This window comes from Ursus maritimus, unplaced genomic scaffold (assembly GCF_017311325.1).
Source record: "Ursus maritimus isolate PB19 unplaced genomic scaffold, ASM1731132v1 scaffold_12, whole genome shotgun sequence".
Lineage (NCBI taxonomy): Eukaryota > Metazoa > Chordata > Mammalia > Carnivora > Ursidae > Ursus > Ursus maritimus.
The window spans coordinates 10,275,859-10,293,365 of record NW_024423564.1 but is presented as its reverse complement, the minus strand read 5'-3'; the positions used below and the strand labels follow the sequence as shown (position 1 = coordinate 10,293,365).

Here is a 17,507-nt window from a genome sequence, read left to right as displayed (position 1 = left end):
TGGTGGAAAGGGAAAGGAACACAAAAAGCTAACCCACATATCACTGTCTGATGGTGAGAGGGGTTGGTGAATATAGCCATGTGCCTTGGGTGAAGGAGAGAGTAGATTTTGATCCAAACCAACAGCCTATACACCACACTGAAAAAAGTGAGGTTTAAATGGAGACCAACAGGATAAACAGAAGTTAGGAAAAAAAGAAGACTAGGAGAGGTAAATGAAGTCCAGAATGGGAATGTTATGCGTGAAGAAACTAGGATGGGAGAAATAAGGCCTACTCCAGGAACCGAGAGAAACTTAGTGCTACTGGAAATTTAGAGATTTCAGACTTTATCTCAAGGTTTTAAGCAGGAGACAGATAAACATTTTTAAAAGCTTCAGTTGTAAGGTAAAGAATGAATTGGAAGAAGGGAGTTTAAAAAGGGGGCTTGGGGGGCGCCTGGGTGGCACAGTGTTAAATGGCTGCCTTCGGCTCAGGGCGTGATCCCAGTGTTATGGGATCGAGCCCCACATCAGGCTCCTCCGCTATGAGCCTGCTTCTTCCTCTCCCACTCCCCCTGCTTGTGTTCCCTCTCTCGCTGGCTGTCTCCATCTCTGTCGAATAAATAAAAATAAAATCTAAAAAAAAAGGGGGGGGGCTTGAGAGTACCATTTGGGGGAAGCAAGTTAGGCTGTTGAAATAGTCCAGGATTGTCAGCAGGGGTAGAGAGAAATGGGTGGAGGGGAGAGATAGATGGTGTTGTGGTGAAGGAGTTTTCTTCCCAAAACCACTCCTTGCTTTATTTTTACAGAATGTGTTTTCTTACTTACCTACTTTAATGATACGAATATTCTTTATATATCAGCATGCTGGAGAAGATGTACATCTGTGTACACGTCAGTTGAGGACAAGTGCCAGAGGAAGCAATCAATATACAGTACTGATTTTAGGTTATTTAGGTCACCAGTTGTTAAATTGTATCAAAGAGGCAAAGATGATGCTAAGCGAAAGTAGGAATTTATTATTGGTGTGGAAGATGGAAGTTACCTGAAGAGTAAGGGCAAAACACTGACAAATGATTACCTTGGTTGTCATAACCAACTGTTCCATTCATAGTTATAATATTTGAATCCTTTGTAGTAATATTACCTACCCGTAGTGCCCATAATGTGGGGCACCCTGTAAATGTTCAGTAGATGTGACCACAGCAGGGAGTGGGGAAGCCTTTAATTTGGTTGTTTTTGAAAGCCTTAGGTTCTAGCAAGACTCAATTATCTTTAGCAATAGTGCAAGTACTAGTAACCTTTTGCCTGTTAGTTCTAGTTCCCAATTAATGCAGTGGCTAAATTTGTCAATAGATTCAGATAGTTAAATCCTTGGAAAGTCAGGTTTGAAATGAAAAGACTAGTTCATTACTGGAGTCAAGAGGTGCAACATTTTCAGGAAGTCAGAAGTAACTTTTAATTTATTGGGAGCTGCTCTCCTGCGAATTGAGAATAGTCCTAACTTAACAGAGTCTGATACATAGTAAGTTTTCCATAGATGTTAATTCTGTTCCATATTTTTGTTTGGGAGGCCTCACCCTAGGAAAAAAATTGCTTTCCCATTTTGCAAAGAGGCAGGTTTTATGGAACATAGTATCTTTATCTTATGCCTAGAAATGGCTGCCTTTAGCTGAATTTCAGGGTGTCGTATAGATGACAGTGTTGATTTTTCTTTTTTTAAGATTTTATTTATTATTAGAGAGAGAGAGAACACAAGCAGCGGGGAGGGACTAAAGGAGAGGGAGAAGCAGACTGCCCACCGAGCAGGGAGCCTGACATGGGGCTCAATCCCAGGACTCTGCAATTATGACCTGGGGGCAGTTGCTTAACCAAGTGAGTCACCCAGGTGCCCCAAGAGTGTTGATTTTTCCAGGCAGTTTTGATTTTGTATTTTCTTCTCCCCTTGTGCTTGTTGAAGTCAGGACTGACTTAAGTACCACACACCCTTACTGTGGGGAAGGCCGGTGAAATTCTGGGTTGTTCTTTCCCTATGGGTGGACTTAAAAGTTTGTCTAACTGAATAAGAATTACATTCATTTATATACTTAAGCTTTTAGAAAAATTCCTAGAACTCGTGCATGTTGCAGTGCTCACTGTGAAGATTTGAAACCGTCAGTATCTGTTATTTTGTTTATTGGATGAAGAGTTGTCTATAACATTACTCTGGTAAATGCAGGATTTTAAAGACTGTCTAGTTAGGAACATACTTTTAAAAATTTGGTCTTATACTTCATGAATTCTTTTCAGAATTATTCATATTTCATGAATTATTACCTTAAGCTTTCATATTCCTAGACATAGCTACAAACCAAATTTTGCATTCAGTTCTTTTATCAAATACTTTAGGCACATCAAGGTTGTGCTCCCGTTTCTTGATAGATTGTTCAAATTAGTAGCTCAACAGATACTCAGTGGAAAACAAATTTCAAAAATTTGCTTCCTTTCATTGTTCAAAAATTGGCTCAGTTTTATGATAGACGAGAAGTATTTTTGCATATATTTTAATAGGTAAATTTTGTGAAGGTACTACTTGGTTTCACATTTTTTTAAAATTCTAATTTGGTATTATGTCAGTGATATAGGCAGACAAGACGACTTGTAAATTCGTAGCTTTGGAGTTAGAATGCACTGGCTTTAGCTTTTAATTTACACTTTTTTCTCTTCAGAGTTCATATAAATTATGGAAACTCTTGTTTAAAGTAAATCCAGACCACATTTTAGAAATTGAAGGCTGAGGATTTGTTCTTCGTTCCAGCTGTCTAGTCCAGTGCAGATGGTTTTTAGCTGCATTCAGGCACAAAGAAATGTACACGTTGCTTTTTTATGTTCTGTAACATCCTTTGTCACGCTTCCTTCCTTTCTTGTTGTGTGTGTTTATTCTCTATGACTAGTAAAGTTATACTATGTGTATTGAAGTGGAGACTCCCCCTATATCTCAAAGACTGCACAGATAAAAGGGAGGGACATTTGAAAAATAAAACGAAGCATTCGAAAATCCTGCAGTTTAATATGAGTGGTAGGGAGTAGATATGAGATTGGTAGGCAGGGGTCAAAATCATCCAACATATACTGCATGTCTGAATATTGGCAGAGTCTGTGTGGTAGTTTCTGGTGATATAAGCAAAGAACAAAATAGATATGGTACCTATCATGGAACTTACACTGTAGCTGGAAATGTGAGTAACATTAAATAAATAATTTCGAGTTGAACAGGATTCTATGGGAGTGCATGGTGCGGCGGGAGAGTGGATGGTGGTAGTTGTGGGGTGTGTATGCGTGTGCGTATGGGTGTGAGTGTGTAGTGTGTGTGTGTGTGTGTGTGTGAATGAATGGTTTTCCCAGAAGAAGATCTTCAACATATGAGAGGGCCTTCCAAGAACTGAAAAGGGCAGTATGGCTGTTATGGAGGAATCAAGGTGGGGAGATCTTGGAAGACAACAACCAGATTTTTGGAGAGCTTTTTAAGGCAGATTGAGTATTTTGGATTTTATCCACAAAGCAATGGAAAACCCTGGAGGCAGAGGGAGGAAGGTGGTTAAGAAAGAAAGAGCAGTCATCTGATTTGCATAGTTTAAAAACAAAGATCCCCAGAGTGCATTCAAGATTAGTTTGGAGGCTACTGGCTGTTTGAACTAGAATGGTCCCAATAGGGGTAGAAAAAAATGGCTGAATTTGAAATATACTTAGGAGGTAGAATGGGTAAGATTTGGTTATAGATTAGAGGTGGAGTAATAAGGGAGGAGGAGGAGTCAGGATAATACTAAATGAATTCCAGAGACTGAGCACTTTACATGTATTAAATAATTTAATTCTCAGAATAACCCCATGAGGGTAGGTATTGTTATCACCAATTTATAGATCAGGAAACTGAGGCTCATTGCCTCTCTGATTTTTGTCTTGAGATGTTGGGTATACGGTGGTGTCATAATTGAGATGGAAGACTAGGGGTGGGGTGGAGGCTCATAAGTTTAATTTTGGATGTGTTAAATTTGAGATGTCTGCAAGATACCCAAATTGCAGTGTGGAGTAGTTATTTGGAAATAAGAATTTGGAGTTCAGAAGAGAGAAATATGGGTTAGAAATGAAGATTTGAGAATCTTTTGCAGATGACTAATCCTGGGAAGTAGTTATTGGGAAGGGGGAAAGTATGGGAAAGAGAAGAAGAATTAATATAGAGCCCCAAGGCATCTGAGGGTTATATGGTTGAGAAGGGAGAAGATAAATAGGAAATGGTTTGTATGCTATGTCAGTTGTTTGAACTTTTTTCTGAAAGTATTAGCTTTGGGGGTCTTGGGGTTTATTGAGCTTGAGGTGTTTATGTGATATTCTGGGACAGAAAGCTGGGCTGTTCTACCCTTTCTCCATATTTTTCTAAGAATAACTTCCTGTGGTTCTTCAGAAGATCCTCTTAGTAGACTTCACATCATCTTGATTACTGTCTTCTGGTCATTTCATCAGTGGTCCTCTTACAATGTAGTGGACAGAGCTAGACACCATTAAAATAGTTAACTGAGCAGAGTAGATAGCCTTCACTTTGTCCAGCACATTCTGGACACTGTTTCTATGAATGTAGTTGAAGACGGAATTAGCTTTTGGTTGGGAGGGGGACGTTATTACATAAGGTTTCTCTTACCAACTGAGAGTGTTTTTCATACACATGTGCTCCTACTAAACCTTGTATTTCTTATCCTTGTGCTTTGTGCTGGTCACGTTTTATACTATGTAGGATTCTGTATTTGTGTTAAATTTCATCTGCTAGACTTGTCTTGTAGTTTCTACCCTATTGTGGTCTTTTTGGACCTGTTACTTAGCAATATATTGAGTATCCTGCCCAAATTTGATTCCTCTGTAAATTTTACAAGTGTGCCATCTATGTCTAAATTTAAATAATTGATCGAAAAACTCATCAGGGCAGGAGTGAACACAGATCTGTGGAATGAGCTCTGGGGCCAAAGAGCCTGGGTTTGAATTCCAGTGCTGCTATTTAATAGCTGTGCTATTTTGGGCGAGTTACTTTAACCACTCTGTATCTTAGTTTCCTCATCTGTAAAGTGGAAATAATGATAGTATCTTTTCCAAAGAGTTGTGGTGACAATTAAATGAGTAATGCATGTGAAGTGCTTAGACAACTGCTTGACACACAGTAAGTGATCAATCATCTAAGCTGTTATTATTATTATGGTTATTATTTTACAAACCATCATAGATGTTCATGCTCTTTTAACAATATGATCTACTATTGCTGAGTTCCTGATTAAGGGTGTGTGATTAGACCAAAAAGTTTATCTTTCTGTAATAGGAAACGTGTTTTGGAAAATGTGTAAAATAAAACCCCAGCCAGATAGTTACATTTTACTTGTGGTTTTTCTAAACTTAAAGTTTTAGGGTTTGTGTGAAATTGAGGGTGTAATTCTTCTTCTCTCTCAACGTAGGTATGGCATCACAGCTGCAGGTGTTTTCCCCCCCATCAGTGTCGTCGAGTGCCTTCTGCAGTGCGAAGAAACTGAAAATAGAGCCCTCTGGCTGGGATGTTTCTGGACAGAGCAGCAACGACAAATATTATACCCACAGCAAAACCCTCCCAGCCACACAAGGGCAAGCCAACTCCTCTCACCAGGTAGCAAATTTCAACATCCCTGCTTACGACCAGGGCCTCCTCCTCCCAGCTCCTGCAGTGGAGCATATTGTTGTAACAGCTGCTGATAGCTCGGCCAGTGCTGCTCCATCAACCTTCCAAAGCAGCCAGACCCTGACTCACAGAAACAACGTTTCTTTGCTTGAGCCATATCAAAAATGTGGATTGAAAAGAAAAAGTGAGGAAGTTGACAGCAACGGTAGCGTGCAAATCATAGAAGAACATCCCCCTCTCATGCTGCAAAACAGGACTGTGGTGGGTGCTGCTGCCACGACCACCACTGTGACCACAAAGAGTAGCAGTTCCAGCGGAGAAGGGGATTACCAGCTGGTCCAGCATGAGATCCTTTGCTCTATGACCAATAGCTATGAAGTATTGGAGTTCCTAGGCCGGGGAACATTTGGACAGGTGGCTAAGTGCTGGAAGCGGAGCACTAAGGAAATCGTGGCTATTAAAATCTTGAAGAATCATCCCTCCTATGCCAGACAAGGACAGATTGAAGTGAGCATCCTTTCTCGCCTAAGCAGTGAAAATGCTGATGAGTATAATTTTGTTCGTTCTTATGAGTGCTTTCAGCATAAGAATCACACCTGCCTTGTGTTTGAGATGCTGGAGCAGAACTTGTATGATTTTCTAAAGCAGAACAAGTTTAGCCCACTGCCACTCAAGTACATCAGACCAATCTTGCAGCAGGTGGCCACAGCCCTGATGAAGCTCAAGAGCCTTGGTCTGATTCACGCTGACCTTAAGCCTGAAAACATAATGCTGGTCGATCCAGTGCGCCAGCCCTACCGAGTGAAGGTCATTGACTTTGGTTCTGCTAGTCACGTTTCCAAAGCTGTGTGCTCAACCTACTTACAGTCACGTTACTACAGGCAAGTGGCAAATGCTAACAAAGCGTATCTTAGACTAGAGATCTGTCTTTATATTTAATAACTGTTACATAGAGCTACATATAACAAACGGTGAATTTATTTACAGATTCCAAGGTAGAATAGGATAATATGTTTTACTGCATTCCTTGTCTGGCATTCCTCTATGTAACATTATTTTATTTCTGAAGTTATTATTTAACACTAGAAAAATTAATTCAGTCCGATTCTGAAGGTTGTTCCTAGTTGAATTATACTAGCATCTGGTTCCTTCTTTAGTACCATTATACCTAAATTTCCCATCTTAAAGAGTCTTTAAAAATATAAAGATTGGGGCGCCTGGGTGGCACAGCGGTTAAGCATCTGCCTTCGGCTCAGGGCGTGATCCCGGCGTTATGGGATCGAGCCCCACATCAGGCTCCTCCGCTAGGAGCCTGCTTCTTCCTCTCTCACTCCCCCTGCTTGTGTTCCCTCTCTCGCTGGCTGTCTCTACCTCTGTCAAATAAATAAATAAAATCTTTAAAAAAAATAAAAAAATAAAAAAAATAAAAATATAAAGATGTTTACTTATTTGTAATGAATTTGGGCATATGCTGCTACATTTTCTAAGTTCCTTTGTTGGCAGGTAAGATGCCTTGGGAATAATTCCCGGTTTAACTCTAGCAACATTTCATTCTTTGACATTTTCTTTCTTTTGTAATAGAATTGGATTTGATGATTGCTAAGGGCTCTTCCTGTTTTAACATCTCCGTAATAGTTCGAACTTATTCAGTTATGACCTTATTTGGTTATCCTAGAATGTCCTTGACCCAAGCTTATACTTATACTTTAGTGATTTATATTTCCAGATTGATACTTCTAACAAAGCTACCTTTTCAATATATAATAATTATTAGGACCGTTCTTAAATGCTGGTATATACGATGTTGTCTGTGCTATAACCAAGGAGATTTACTGGAAGAAAAGGGGGAAGTCTTCTTAAATGAGCTTTTATTTCTCAATATCTCATTTGTTTATTTGTCTAGTTACTAATTTTAAGGAATCTGAGTCTTAATTTTAATGGTCATTAAATACAAATTGTCCACTCATCTAATCAAGAAGTGAAACAATAAACAAAAAAAATAGGTAATCCAAATATGTGTTTATTGGGAGTTACGTCTAATCTGTCAAATGCCTATATTAAATTTTGAGTAAATAGAAAGTCTGAGCTTAGAATTTTATATTATATGTGAAAATAACAAGGATATTTTAACCTGTACAAGGCTCAGAAAATATGCCATCTGCCTATTTTTTTTCTACTTTTGTAAAATCTGCCTAACATGAAGTTTATCATTTTAACCATTTTTAAATGTACCATTCAGTGTCATTAAGTACATTCATGGTGTTGTGTAACCATCACCACTATTTCTTAATTTTTTTCATCACCCAAAACAGAAGCTCTGTAACCATTAAGCAATAACTCCACCTTGCCCCCTACCCCTGGTAGCCTCTTTTTGACTTTCTGTCTCTGTGAATTTGCCTATTCTAGATACTATGTGTAAGTGGAATTTCACAGTATTTGTCCCTTTGTATCTGGCTTCTTTCACTTAGCATAATGTTTTCAAGGTTAATCCATACTATAAATTGTATCAGAATTTCATTCCTTTTCATGACTAAATGGTATTCCAGTGCATGTATGTACTACATTTTGTTTATCCATTTCCTTAGGTTTCCACATTTTTGGCTCTTATGAATAATGGTGCAAAGAACATTAGCGTTCAAGAGTTCAAGTCCCTGTTTTCAATTCTTTTGGGTATATAGCTAAAAGTAGAATTGCTGGATCATGTGGTAATTCTGTTTTTAACTTTTTGAGGAACCACCAAACTGTTTTACACTAGCAGTGCACGAGGATTCCAGTTTCTCCACTCCTCATCAACACTTGTTTTTGTTTTTTTGAGGTCGGGGGGATAATAGCCATCCTTACGTGTGTGAAATGGTATTCATGGGGTTTTGATTTGCATTTCCCTAATGATTAGTGATGTTGAGCATCTTTTCATTTGTTTATTGGACATCTGTGTATCTTCTTTGGAGAAATGTCTTTTCAAGTCCTTTGTCCATTTTTGAATTGGATTTTTTTTTTGTTGAGTTTTAAGAGTTCTTTATATATTCTAGGTATTAGCCCTCTGCAGGTAGGTGTTTTGAAAATAGATTCTTTCATTCCATGGGGTTGCCTTTTCACTTTGTCAACGGTGTTTGCACGAAAGTTTTAAATTTTAATGAAGTTCAATTTGTGTTTTTTGTTGCTTATGCTTTTGGTATTATATCTAAGAAATCGTTGTCAAACCAACGCTATGAATCTTTTCCTTTGCTTTCTTGTAAGAGTTCTGTAGTTTTTAGCTCTTATTTAAAAGAACATAAGAAATATAGACATAGATATAGCTCTTATATTTGGATCTTTGATCTATTTCTAAGTTAATTTTTGTGTATGGTGTAAGGTAGAGGTCCAATTTCATTCTTTTGCCTGTGGATATTCAATTTTCTTAGTACCATTTGCTTAAAAGACTATCTTTTCTCTATTGAAAGGTCTTGACATTTGTTATAATTCATTGACCACAAATACAACGGTTTATTTCTTGGCTCTCTATTCTGTTCCATTGGTCTATATGTCTGTCTTTATGCCAGTACCACACTGTCTTGATTACTTGTAGCTTGGTAGTAAGTTTTAAAATCAAGAAGTGTGAGATCTCCAGCTTTATTCTCTTTCAGGATTGTTTTGGCTACTTGGAGTCCCCTAAGATTCCACATGAATTTTAGGATGGATTTTTCTATTTCTGCAAAAAACAACATTGGTTTTTGAAGGGATTGCACTGAATCTGTATATCACTTTGGGTAGTAATGACATCTTCACAACATTACATCTTCCAATCCACTCTTCTCTATTTTTATCTTTTCCTTTTATAGTTTTGTAAAACTCTGATTATTTCTTACTTGAGTGAGATGGAGTAAAGAGATTCCTACAGCCTCGGTTTCTCGTTTCATGCTGCTTTAGGCAGTTTGGCTAATTTTGAGAATCTCCCCTCCATTTACTTATTCACGACTTGGAAGATTTAGGTTCCAATTACTTTTTCTTTTAGTATTCTCCTTTGAGCAATCCCACCACCACCCACTCAGGTATATATACAGAAACACTCTACCGGTGCACTTAAGAGCTCAGTTCTGCATCTTGCTTGGAGCTCTGGGGAGGTAGGAGGGGGGGCACCGCTGAGGAGTGCGGAGGCTGATCAGCTCTTGCTTCTTGATCTCTTCTCTAGTCAGTGCCTGCAGGTGTTCTTTAACTATTTGCCTTGTCTTGTGGTAACAGAAGCAATGTTAAGATTGAAAAAGCGATAGAAATAAGAATTATTTTGTGAAATAATTTTGATGGCATTTTCTCTTAAAGGATAAAGGAGATTTGAAGGGTAAATAGTTCTGGCTGCTTAGCTTTCTCTAATAAATAATTCATTTGAATAATTTTCAGTGTTAGGTTGCTGGTCTTTGCCCCTTTCCCTATCCTTTTGATTTATTTTTTTTTAAGATTCTTATTTATTTATTTATTTGAGAGAGAGAGAGCATGAGCAGCGGGGAGAGAGAGAAGCAGACTCCCTGCTGAGCAGGAGGCCCAATGTGGGGCTCTATCCCAGGACGAAGGCAGATGCTTAACCAACTGAGCCAGCCAGGCGCCCCTTGATTTTTTTTAAAAGATTTCATTTATTTGAGAAAGAGGGAGAGCACAAAGGGAGAGAGAGAGGGAGAAGCAGACTCCCTGCCAAGCAGAGAGCCCAACATAGGGCTTGATCCCAGGACACTGAGATCACGACCTAAGCCAAAGGCCGACATTTAACTGACTGAGCCACCCAGGCATCCTATCCTTTTGATTTAATTTAAGCTGTCATTTGAGTAATTTGATCATGTTTTGTTTTTATAGGAAATACAATTTTCAGATTTTTAAGTCCACTGGTAATTCTCTTCAACAAATCCTGCAAATCCATTGCATTTAGTTTTGACTAGAGGAGTAATTGTGAATGGAGCTCAGTTTACCCCTTAAAAACAGGAGTTCTTTGTGCGTATTACTGAGTAATTACTGTGCATACTGAAGCTCAATGTCCAGGGCTTGACTACATTAGGATTTTTTTTTTTTTTTTTTACATTTAGGATTTAATATGAGTATTCTCTTGTGTTGCAGTAATGCTTGATAATGAACCTCAGGCCAATGGAGTAGCAACTCAGGCATTCCTTCTTCACCATTAGTTTTATCCACAGTGGTCCTCTTTGTGTTGCTTTTAGAGTCTGTTAAGTCCGTACCCTGGTGTCTTTCAGAAAACCTCTGTGAAATCCCTTTGGCCAGTGAAGCATCCTGGCTCCAAAGCCGGACTTCCCTTTACCTTCCTTTTTAGTTTACGTTGCTTCATCTTTCTGATAACATGCCAAAATATTATCAGTTGACATAAATTTTGCCACCATACTCTTTTGGCCATGGGCATGACTAAATGCCTTAGGCAATGGAAATAATATACTTTATTTCCTGGCCACTATATATGTAGATGTAGACTGCTTCCAAAGAAGTTGCTGTCTTTGGGGCTTGAGTTCAGGCACAAGGGTTTGCTATGCTTACAAGCTCAGTGCTTTTCCATTCTGAACAAACTAGCTGGCTTTATTAAAGTTGAGATCACTATATTTGTTATGTATGGAAGGACAAGGGCTAGAGAAGGAAAGCATAGTTTCGGTTTATCCTAGACAAACATACTACAGTTTCACCTAAGCCGCAGATGCAGGAAGCTAGGCTTTATGTAACATCTCTGATCTGGTAAATAAGTTCGATGCCTGTGAGATGGGCAGGAAGGAACAAGAGTGTTCATGACAATGAGCAGAGATTAATTTGTGCTGTTAAGTGATCCTAACTGCAGCTTGCTCCAGGTTCAAGTGAAATAACGCTTTATGACTTTGGAGGAATTTTTTAGTTAAAGAGATTTGAAGTTGAAAAATCAAAAGGCAAGGATCGCTATTTCTGCCACCTGGTTGTAGTCATTAGAGCCTGTTTAGTATTTGTTCTTTAAGGTTTGTTCTTTAAGGTTGGGATGTATTTTCAAAGAGGAGACCCACTATGTCCAAAGTACAATTAATGCCATTTTCCTATAAAAGTGAATACTGCCAGTTTGGGTTTTTTCCCTCTCTTCCCTGTGCTTCTGTAGGTCATCTTTTTTAATGCCCAGTTGTTAGAATGTCAAAGCTGGAAAGGGACCTAGAAGAGTAGTTAACCTCACTCAGCCTTCATATACAGATGAAGTAGAAGCAGAATTTTAGTGTTGAGAGTTTATATTGAGGGATTGAGAAATAATGGAGGCCAAGGGGAAAGATGATACATTAATGAAGATAGTATCAAGAATTATAATCTGAATTCAGAGTTTAAAACATTCAGTCTTTGGAGGTGAACCTGCTTTAAATGTTCTCTTCTGTTCGGTAGAAGATAATGACCTTAGTCTTTTTGCTTCTTAGAGTTCAGGTCAGTCAGCATTTCTAGTTCCTAACGATAGCGAAAAGCCCTCAATAGACTGAGCAACCTTATTTTATTTTTACTTTCATTGCGTTTTTTCCCCCCTTTGATACTCACCTTTTTGTGCGGTAGATGTAGTAGAGTTACTGTTTTAAGTGAGTTTTTGCTGGAAATCCTTAGCCGGGTTTGTTACTCCAGAAGCAGAGTGAGACCAAATGGAAAAACTGATTCCAGCCAGTCTTTAGGGGGAGTTTTGTCTAATGGAACTTGGGGGCTGGAATTAGTGTTTTCTTAATTTCCCTGAAAGTTTAAGCTTTGGAAGCCTAACAATTATCACATATTATTCCTACCTTTTTAGAGAAGTAAGTTATTGGGTGGCCTGCCCCTCCCTATGACCTACCTTTGGATTTTAAAATGTCTTCCTGGTATAGTGGGAATGGCAAAATCAATCTGCTACTCTTCAATTGATGCTTAGGAATGTTCTAAACCCAGTTTTTATTTTGGCACAGAGCCATTTGCGCTCTCCCTGCCAGCTATTTTTGGCACTGTCATGAACTTGGAAATTAATGATTCTGCTCACTGAAAGTAAAAATTTTGTCCCTTTTCAATTTTAGAAAAGCTTTTATGTTTCTGGATACTCTTATGCTCTAGTTTATTAATGCTATTAAACGTGTGCCATCTTAAAAACATGCTGTAGTGGTTGGGATTTAATTAAACTCTGAAACTCCATCAGTAATATGTGGCTGTAGCCACCTGCAACAGGAATATCCCTTTTGAAGTTTGTTTCTTTGGCTAACAAAACCACAGTTTATATCAATTAGTATAAAAACTGGTGATATTAGTCCTTCCACTGATAGCTGTCAAGTAGTGTCAAGTATTCAAGTCTCAGCAGACCTGGATCATTCTTCTGTTCTTTCTGTGCTAGGATCAGGAAAGCCTTTAGATCCTATGAAGTCCTCTAATTTACCTTATTTTCTAAGGGCTACTTACTTAGAAAATTACTTGGGGGGAGGCTATTCTTATATAGCAAAATATCTTTATACACTCTCGCTCAATCCTCCCTGCCCCAAAGCGACAATATCCACATAATACTTGAAAGTAAAGTTGGAGAAACCTAGGCACTCCATGAGGGGACCCAGCCCATCAGAGGGCTCTTCGTGGAGAGAAATCTGCCGAGGGGTCTGGATCTGGTGTGCCCTTATAGATTCCAATTCTGTGACTTGTGAGAAGGAAGGAAATTGTCTGGAGATGATGATAAAATGTTGACGAGCTCAGCCCTCAGATCCAGATTGCCTGCACTCCATCGTTTAGTAATTGTGTGGCCTTGGGTGAGTTACTTAACTTCTCAATGCTCAGTTTCTTCATCTGTAAAATGGAAAGGATACTTTATTACAGAGTATCTAAAATACCGTTGATTAGAAGGTGAAACATTTATGTACCAATAAGAAAGTAAAAGCACTGCCATTAAGCTAAAATATATCATCATTTGCAAGAATCTTCTTGATTTTAGAGATGTTAAAATATGAAAAAAAGCACGCATCGTAGAATCGATGACGTGGGGCGCCTGGGTGGCTCAGTCGGTTAAGCGACCGACTCTTGATCTCAGCTCAGGTCTTGATCTCAGATCTTGATCCCACGCTGGGCTCCACGCAAGACATGGAGTCTACTAAAAAAAAAAAATTTGATGACTTAACAGTAGTGGTATGTACTTTCATAGGATTGTTGTAAGGAGTAAGTGACCACATTTGTAAAGAACGTAGAACAGTGCATGGCACAGAGTAAGCACTATTAAGTGTCATCTTTTATTATTATCGATATTAGTAATAACCTGTTATTATCATCCCCCTTTTAAACCCATTTATCTCATAATTTTAGTCACGGTTTGAAAAATGCCATGTATACCACCATGCCAAATAGATTTATATAGGTGGATATATACGACTTTACTTATTTGGAGACAGTACAATACAAGTCTGGGACCAGATTGCCAGGGTTCAAATTCTAGCCCTTCCACTTATTAACTGTGATTTTGGGCAAATTACTTACTCTGTTTGCCCCAGTTTCCTCTGTAAGTAGGGGTAATAATTTTACCTTGGATGTGTTCATATATATATATAAAGCTTTTATTTTATGGTATTATCTTAGTCTTCTGTTTAAGGCTCCCTAGGGTTCGGTTTCTAACTTGGAGCATTAATGAAAATGAGTATTTCTATAGTGCTTTCAACTACTATATCTCTACAGAAGGCATTTCTGTTACCAAGGGGTATTTATTGATCAGGTCATTTAATTGATCTTTCTATAATTAAAAAGGTGCTAAGAATAAAAAGAATAAATTTGTGATCCCTTATCTGTGATTTCAATTCAGATTTCAAAATTAAAAAACTTTTTCTAAGTTTGGTATAAGCTCATTCATTAGCAAAATCTGTCTTGAACGAATGTAAGGCTATTTAAAGTCTTTATTTAGCCAACTTAGAATGACTGTTCATTTGTTTCATTGTGGAAATGTTAATGTGTTTGATTATGGGTGCTTCCCTAAACTCCACTGGGATTACTATGCAATATGTAGTTTTATGTATGGTGGTGCCTTTCTGAAATTCCAAAAAGTTTTCAATTCAAAACACATCTGGCCCCAGAAGTTTCAAATGATGGATTTTATATCAAAGATAGTTTTCAGTTTCTTTAAATCAATATGTACCTTGAGCTGATACTAAAACAGGACTTAGTCAACATACTTATTTTCCCCAAATAATGTTTGTTTTTTAATTTGCCCTTTTTATTTTTGCTAGAGCCCCTGAAATTATTCTTGGATTACCATTTTGTGAAGCTATTGATATGTGGTCATTGGGCTGTGTGATAGCTGAGCTGTTCCTGGGATGGCCTCTTTATCCTGGTGCTTCAGAATATGATCAGGTAAGAGTATATATTTGGATGGAAATAGAACACAAGTATTTACTCGTGAAATAGATTCTAGAGGAAGAGAAGTACTTACTAGTGAAGTATTTAGATATTAGGGAAAGAGTAGTCCAATTAGAAAGGATTTTTTTTTTAAAGACTAAAATTTTCTCTACCTATTTCTTAGTCTGATATTATGTTTGCAATTCAACAATTCAAAAAGATTTTTATTTCCTATTTCATTACCTTTGATTGGTACTTTTCCAGATCTGTCATGACATATTAGAGGCTGGCTTTGGTTAACAAATGTGTCTTGTGAGTTTTTAAGATATGAAAGTAAAGAAGGATGAGGAATTGGAATTTTAAGAGTGAACTTTGTCTCATTCAGAGCTGTTACTTCCTTTTATATATGACATATGCTGAAATAAGTACTCTCTATATACTGAAACACATTGGGCCCCGGAAGCTGTGATGTATACTGGTTTCTGTAAAATAGGATTTAGGAGGGAAATCGTATGAGTGGAAAAGTATTGTAATAGAAGATGGTCTATGTCTCAAAACAGAGAAGCTTTACAGGATATGCTACAGTTTCCGAAGGAGCTGGTCCTGAGAGAAAAGGTTTTGCCATGGACGTAAATTGTGAATTCTTATTTCTTATTCTTAAAAAAAAAAAAAAAGTTTCTAACCACTATGTTGTAAGCTCTTTAAGGACATGGACTGTTTGATTCCACCAATGTATCCTCAGCTCCTGACATAATGTCTGACACATAGTAGGTACATGAGGATTTTTTGTTTTTTGTTTTTAAAGAAATAAATGGTTAGCTGGAATTATTAAAAGGAAAAAGGAGTAAAACAGTATTTTCCCCTATTCAACTTAGAATTTTGATTGCTTGATCCATTTTAGATCCACCTTGTAAAAATTTGACTCTTTGGGCATGTCTTTGATTGAAACAAAAAATTAGTTGCTCATGTGATAAATAACTGATCACCTTGAGTTTTGTAATTTAGCCTTTCTTCTACCTCGTGAGAGAGAAGCCAGCTTTCTATTTTACAATGACAAAAAAGTGTGCAAAATGACGCAAATGATAATGCAAAAACATGGTTGAACTCTAAGCCATCAATTCTCCTTTTTGGGTCTTAGACCCTTTGGAGAATCTGATGAAAGATGGGTATGGATCTTCTCAGAAAAATTTATGTACAGTATTTTGAGTACAAATTTAGGGGATTCATGGATCCCTAATTAAGAAACCTTGCTCTGAGCAGTTACAGCCCCCCAAATGCCATTCCTGGGCCAACCTTCAATGTTAGGAAACAGATTGGTACTATAAATTTTCCTAGGAAGTGGAGTCAAATGAAATTAGATTTAGAAGCTAAGATACAACTGGGGCTTTTTTAAATAAAGAGATGATGTGATAGTTTTGAGAGAATTTTTGTCTAGTGCATAGATGTGAAACTGTGGGTGGTAGGAGGAAGTCATTTTTCCCATGCTGAATAAATAGGATACTGCTGTTGTAGAGCAGGATTGGGGATAGGTTATCTTGGCGCATCTCTGGTTATACAAAAAGATTTCTGTGGCAGGATCTCTGTTCTTATAGTCAAGTGTCTTTAAAACAACTTATGTTGAGATATAATTCGTACACCATATAATTCAGCCATTTAAAGTGTACAACTCCATGATTTTTAGTATGTTCACAGGGCTGTAGACCATCACCATGGTCAGTTTTAGAACATTTTCATCCCTCTGTAATGAAACCCTGTACCTAACTATCAGTCAATGCTCATTCTCCCCTAACCCCTACCTCCCCCACCCCTGGCAACCACTAATCTACTTTCTGTCTCTATAGATTTGCCTATTGTAGTATCGTATTTATCACATACAATGTGTGGTTTTCTGTGATGGGCTTCTTTTACTTAGCATGTTTCTCATCCATGCTGTAGCCTGTATCAGAGCATCATTACTTTTTATGGCTGAATAATGTTCCATTCTATATATGTATACCGCATTTTTGTTTTTCCATTCATGTGTTGATGGACACTAAGTTATCTTTTGGCTATTCTGAAAAACAGTGCTATGAACATTGGCATACAAGTGTTTAAGTTCCTGTTTTCAATTTTTGGGAGTATATAGCTAGAAGTAGATTTGCTGGGTCATATGATAATTTTATGTTTAAACAAACTTTTCCATAGCGGGCACACTATTATACATTCCTACCAGCAATACACAAGTGTTCCAAATTCTCTACATCCTTGCCAAAACTAGTTATTTTCTTTTTTTACTTTTCTTTCTTTTTTTAAAAAATAGCAGCCATCCTTATGGATGTGAAGTGATAATCTCATTGTGATTTTGATTTGCATTCCTCTAACAATTAGTGATGTCGAGCATTGCTGTATGTGCTTACTGGATACCTGTATATCTTCTTTAGAGAAATCTACTCAAGGGGTGCCTGGGTGGCTCAGTTGGTTGAGCGTCTGACTCTTGATTTTGGCTCAGGTTATGATCTTGAGGTCATGAGATCAAGCCCGAGTCAGGCTTTGTGCTCAGTGGGGAATCTGTTTGAGAGTCTCACTCTCCCTCGCC

General features: G+C 37.8%; 1 protein-coding gene across 1 annotated transcript in view; it reads left to right on the top strand.

Annotated features, from left to right (window-relative positions):
- HIPK1 (homeodomain interacting protein kinase 1) overlaps window positions 1–17,507 on the top strand; it is a 50,083-nt gene that overhangs the window by 5,788 nt on the left and 26,788 nt on the right. Inside the window, exons 2-3 of the mRNA XM_040626721.1 lie at window positions 5,454–6,531; window positions 14,824–14,947. Coding sequence (XP_040482655.1) covers window positions 5,454–6,531; window positions 14,824–14,947 — 1,202 coding nt within the window. The remainder of the gene's footprint in view (window positions 1–5,453; window positions 6,532–14,823; window positions 14,948–17,507) is intronic.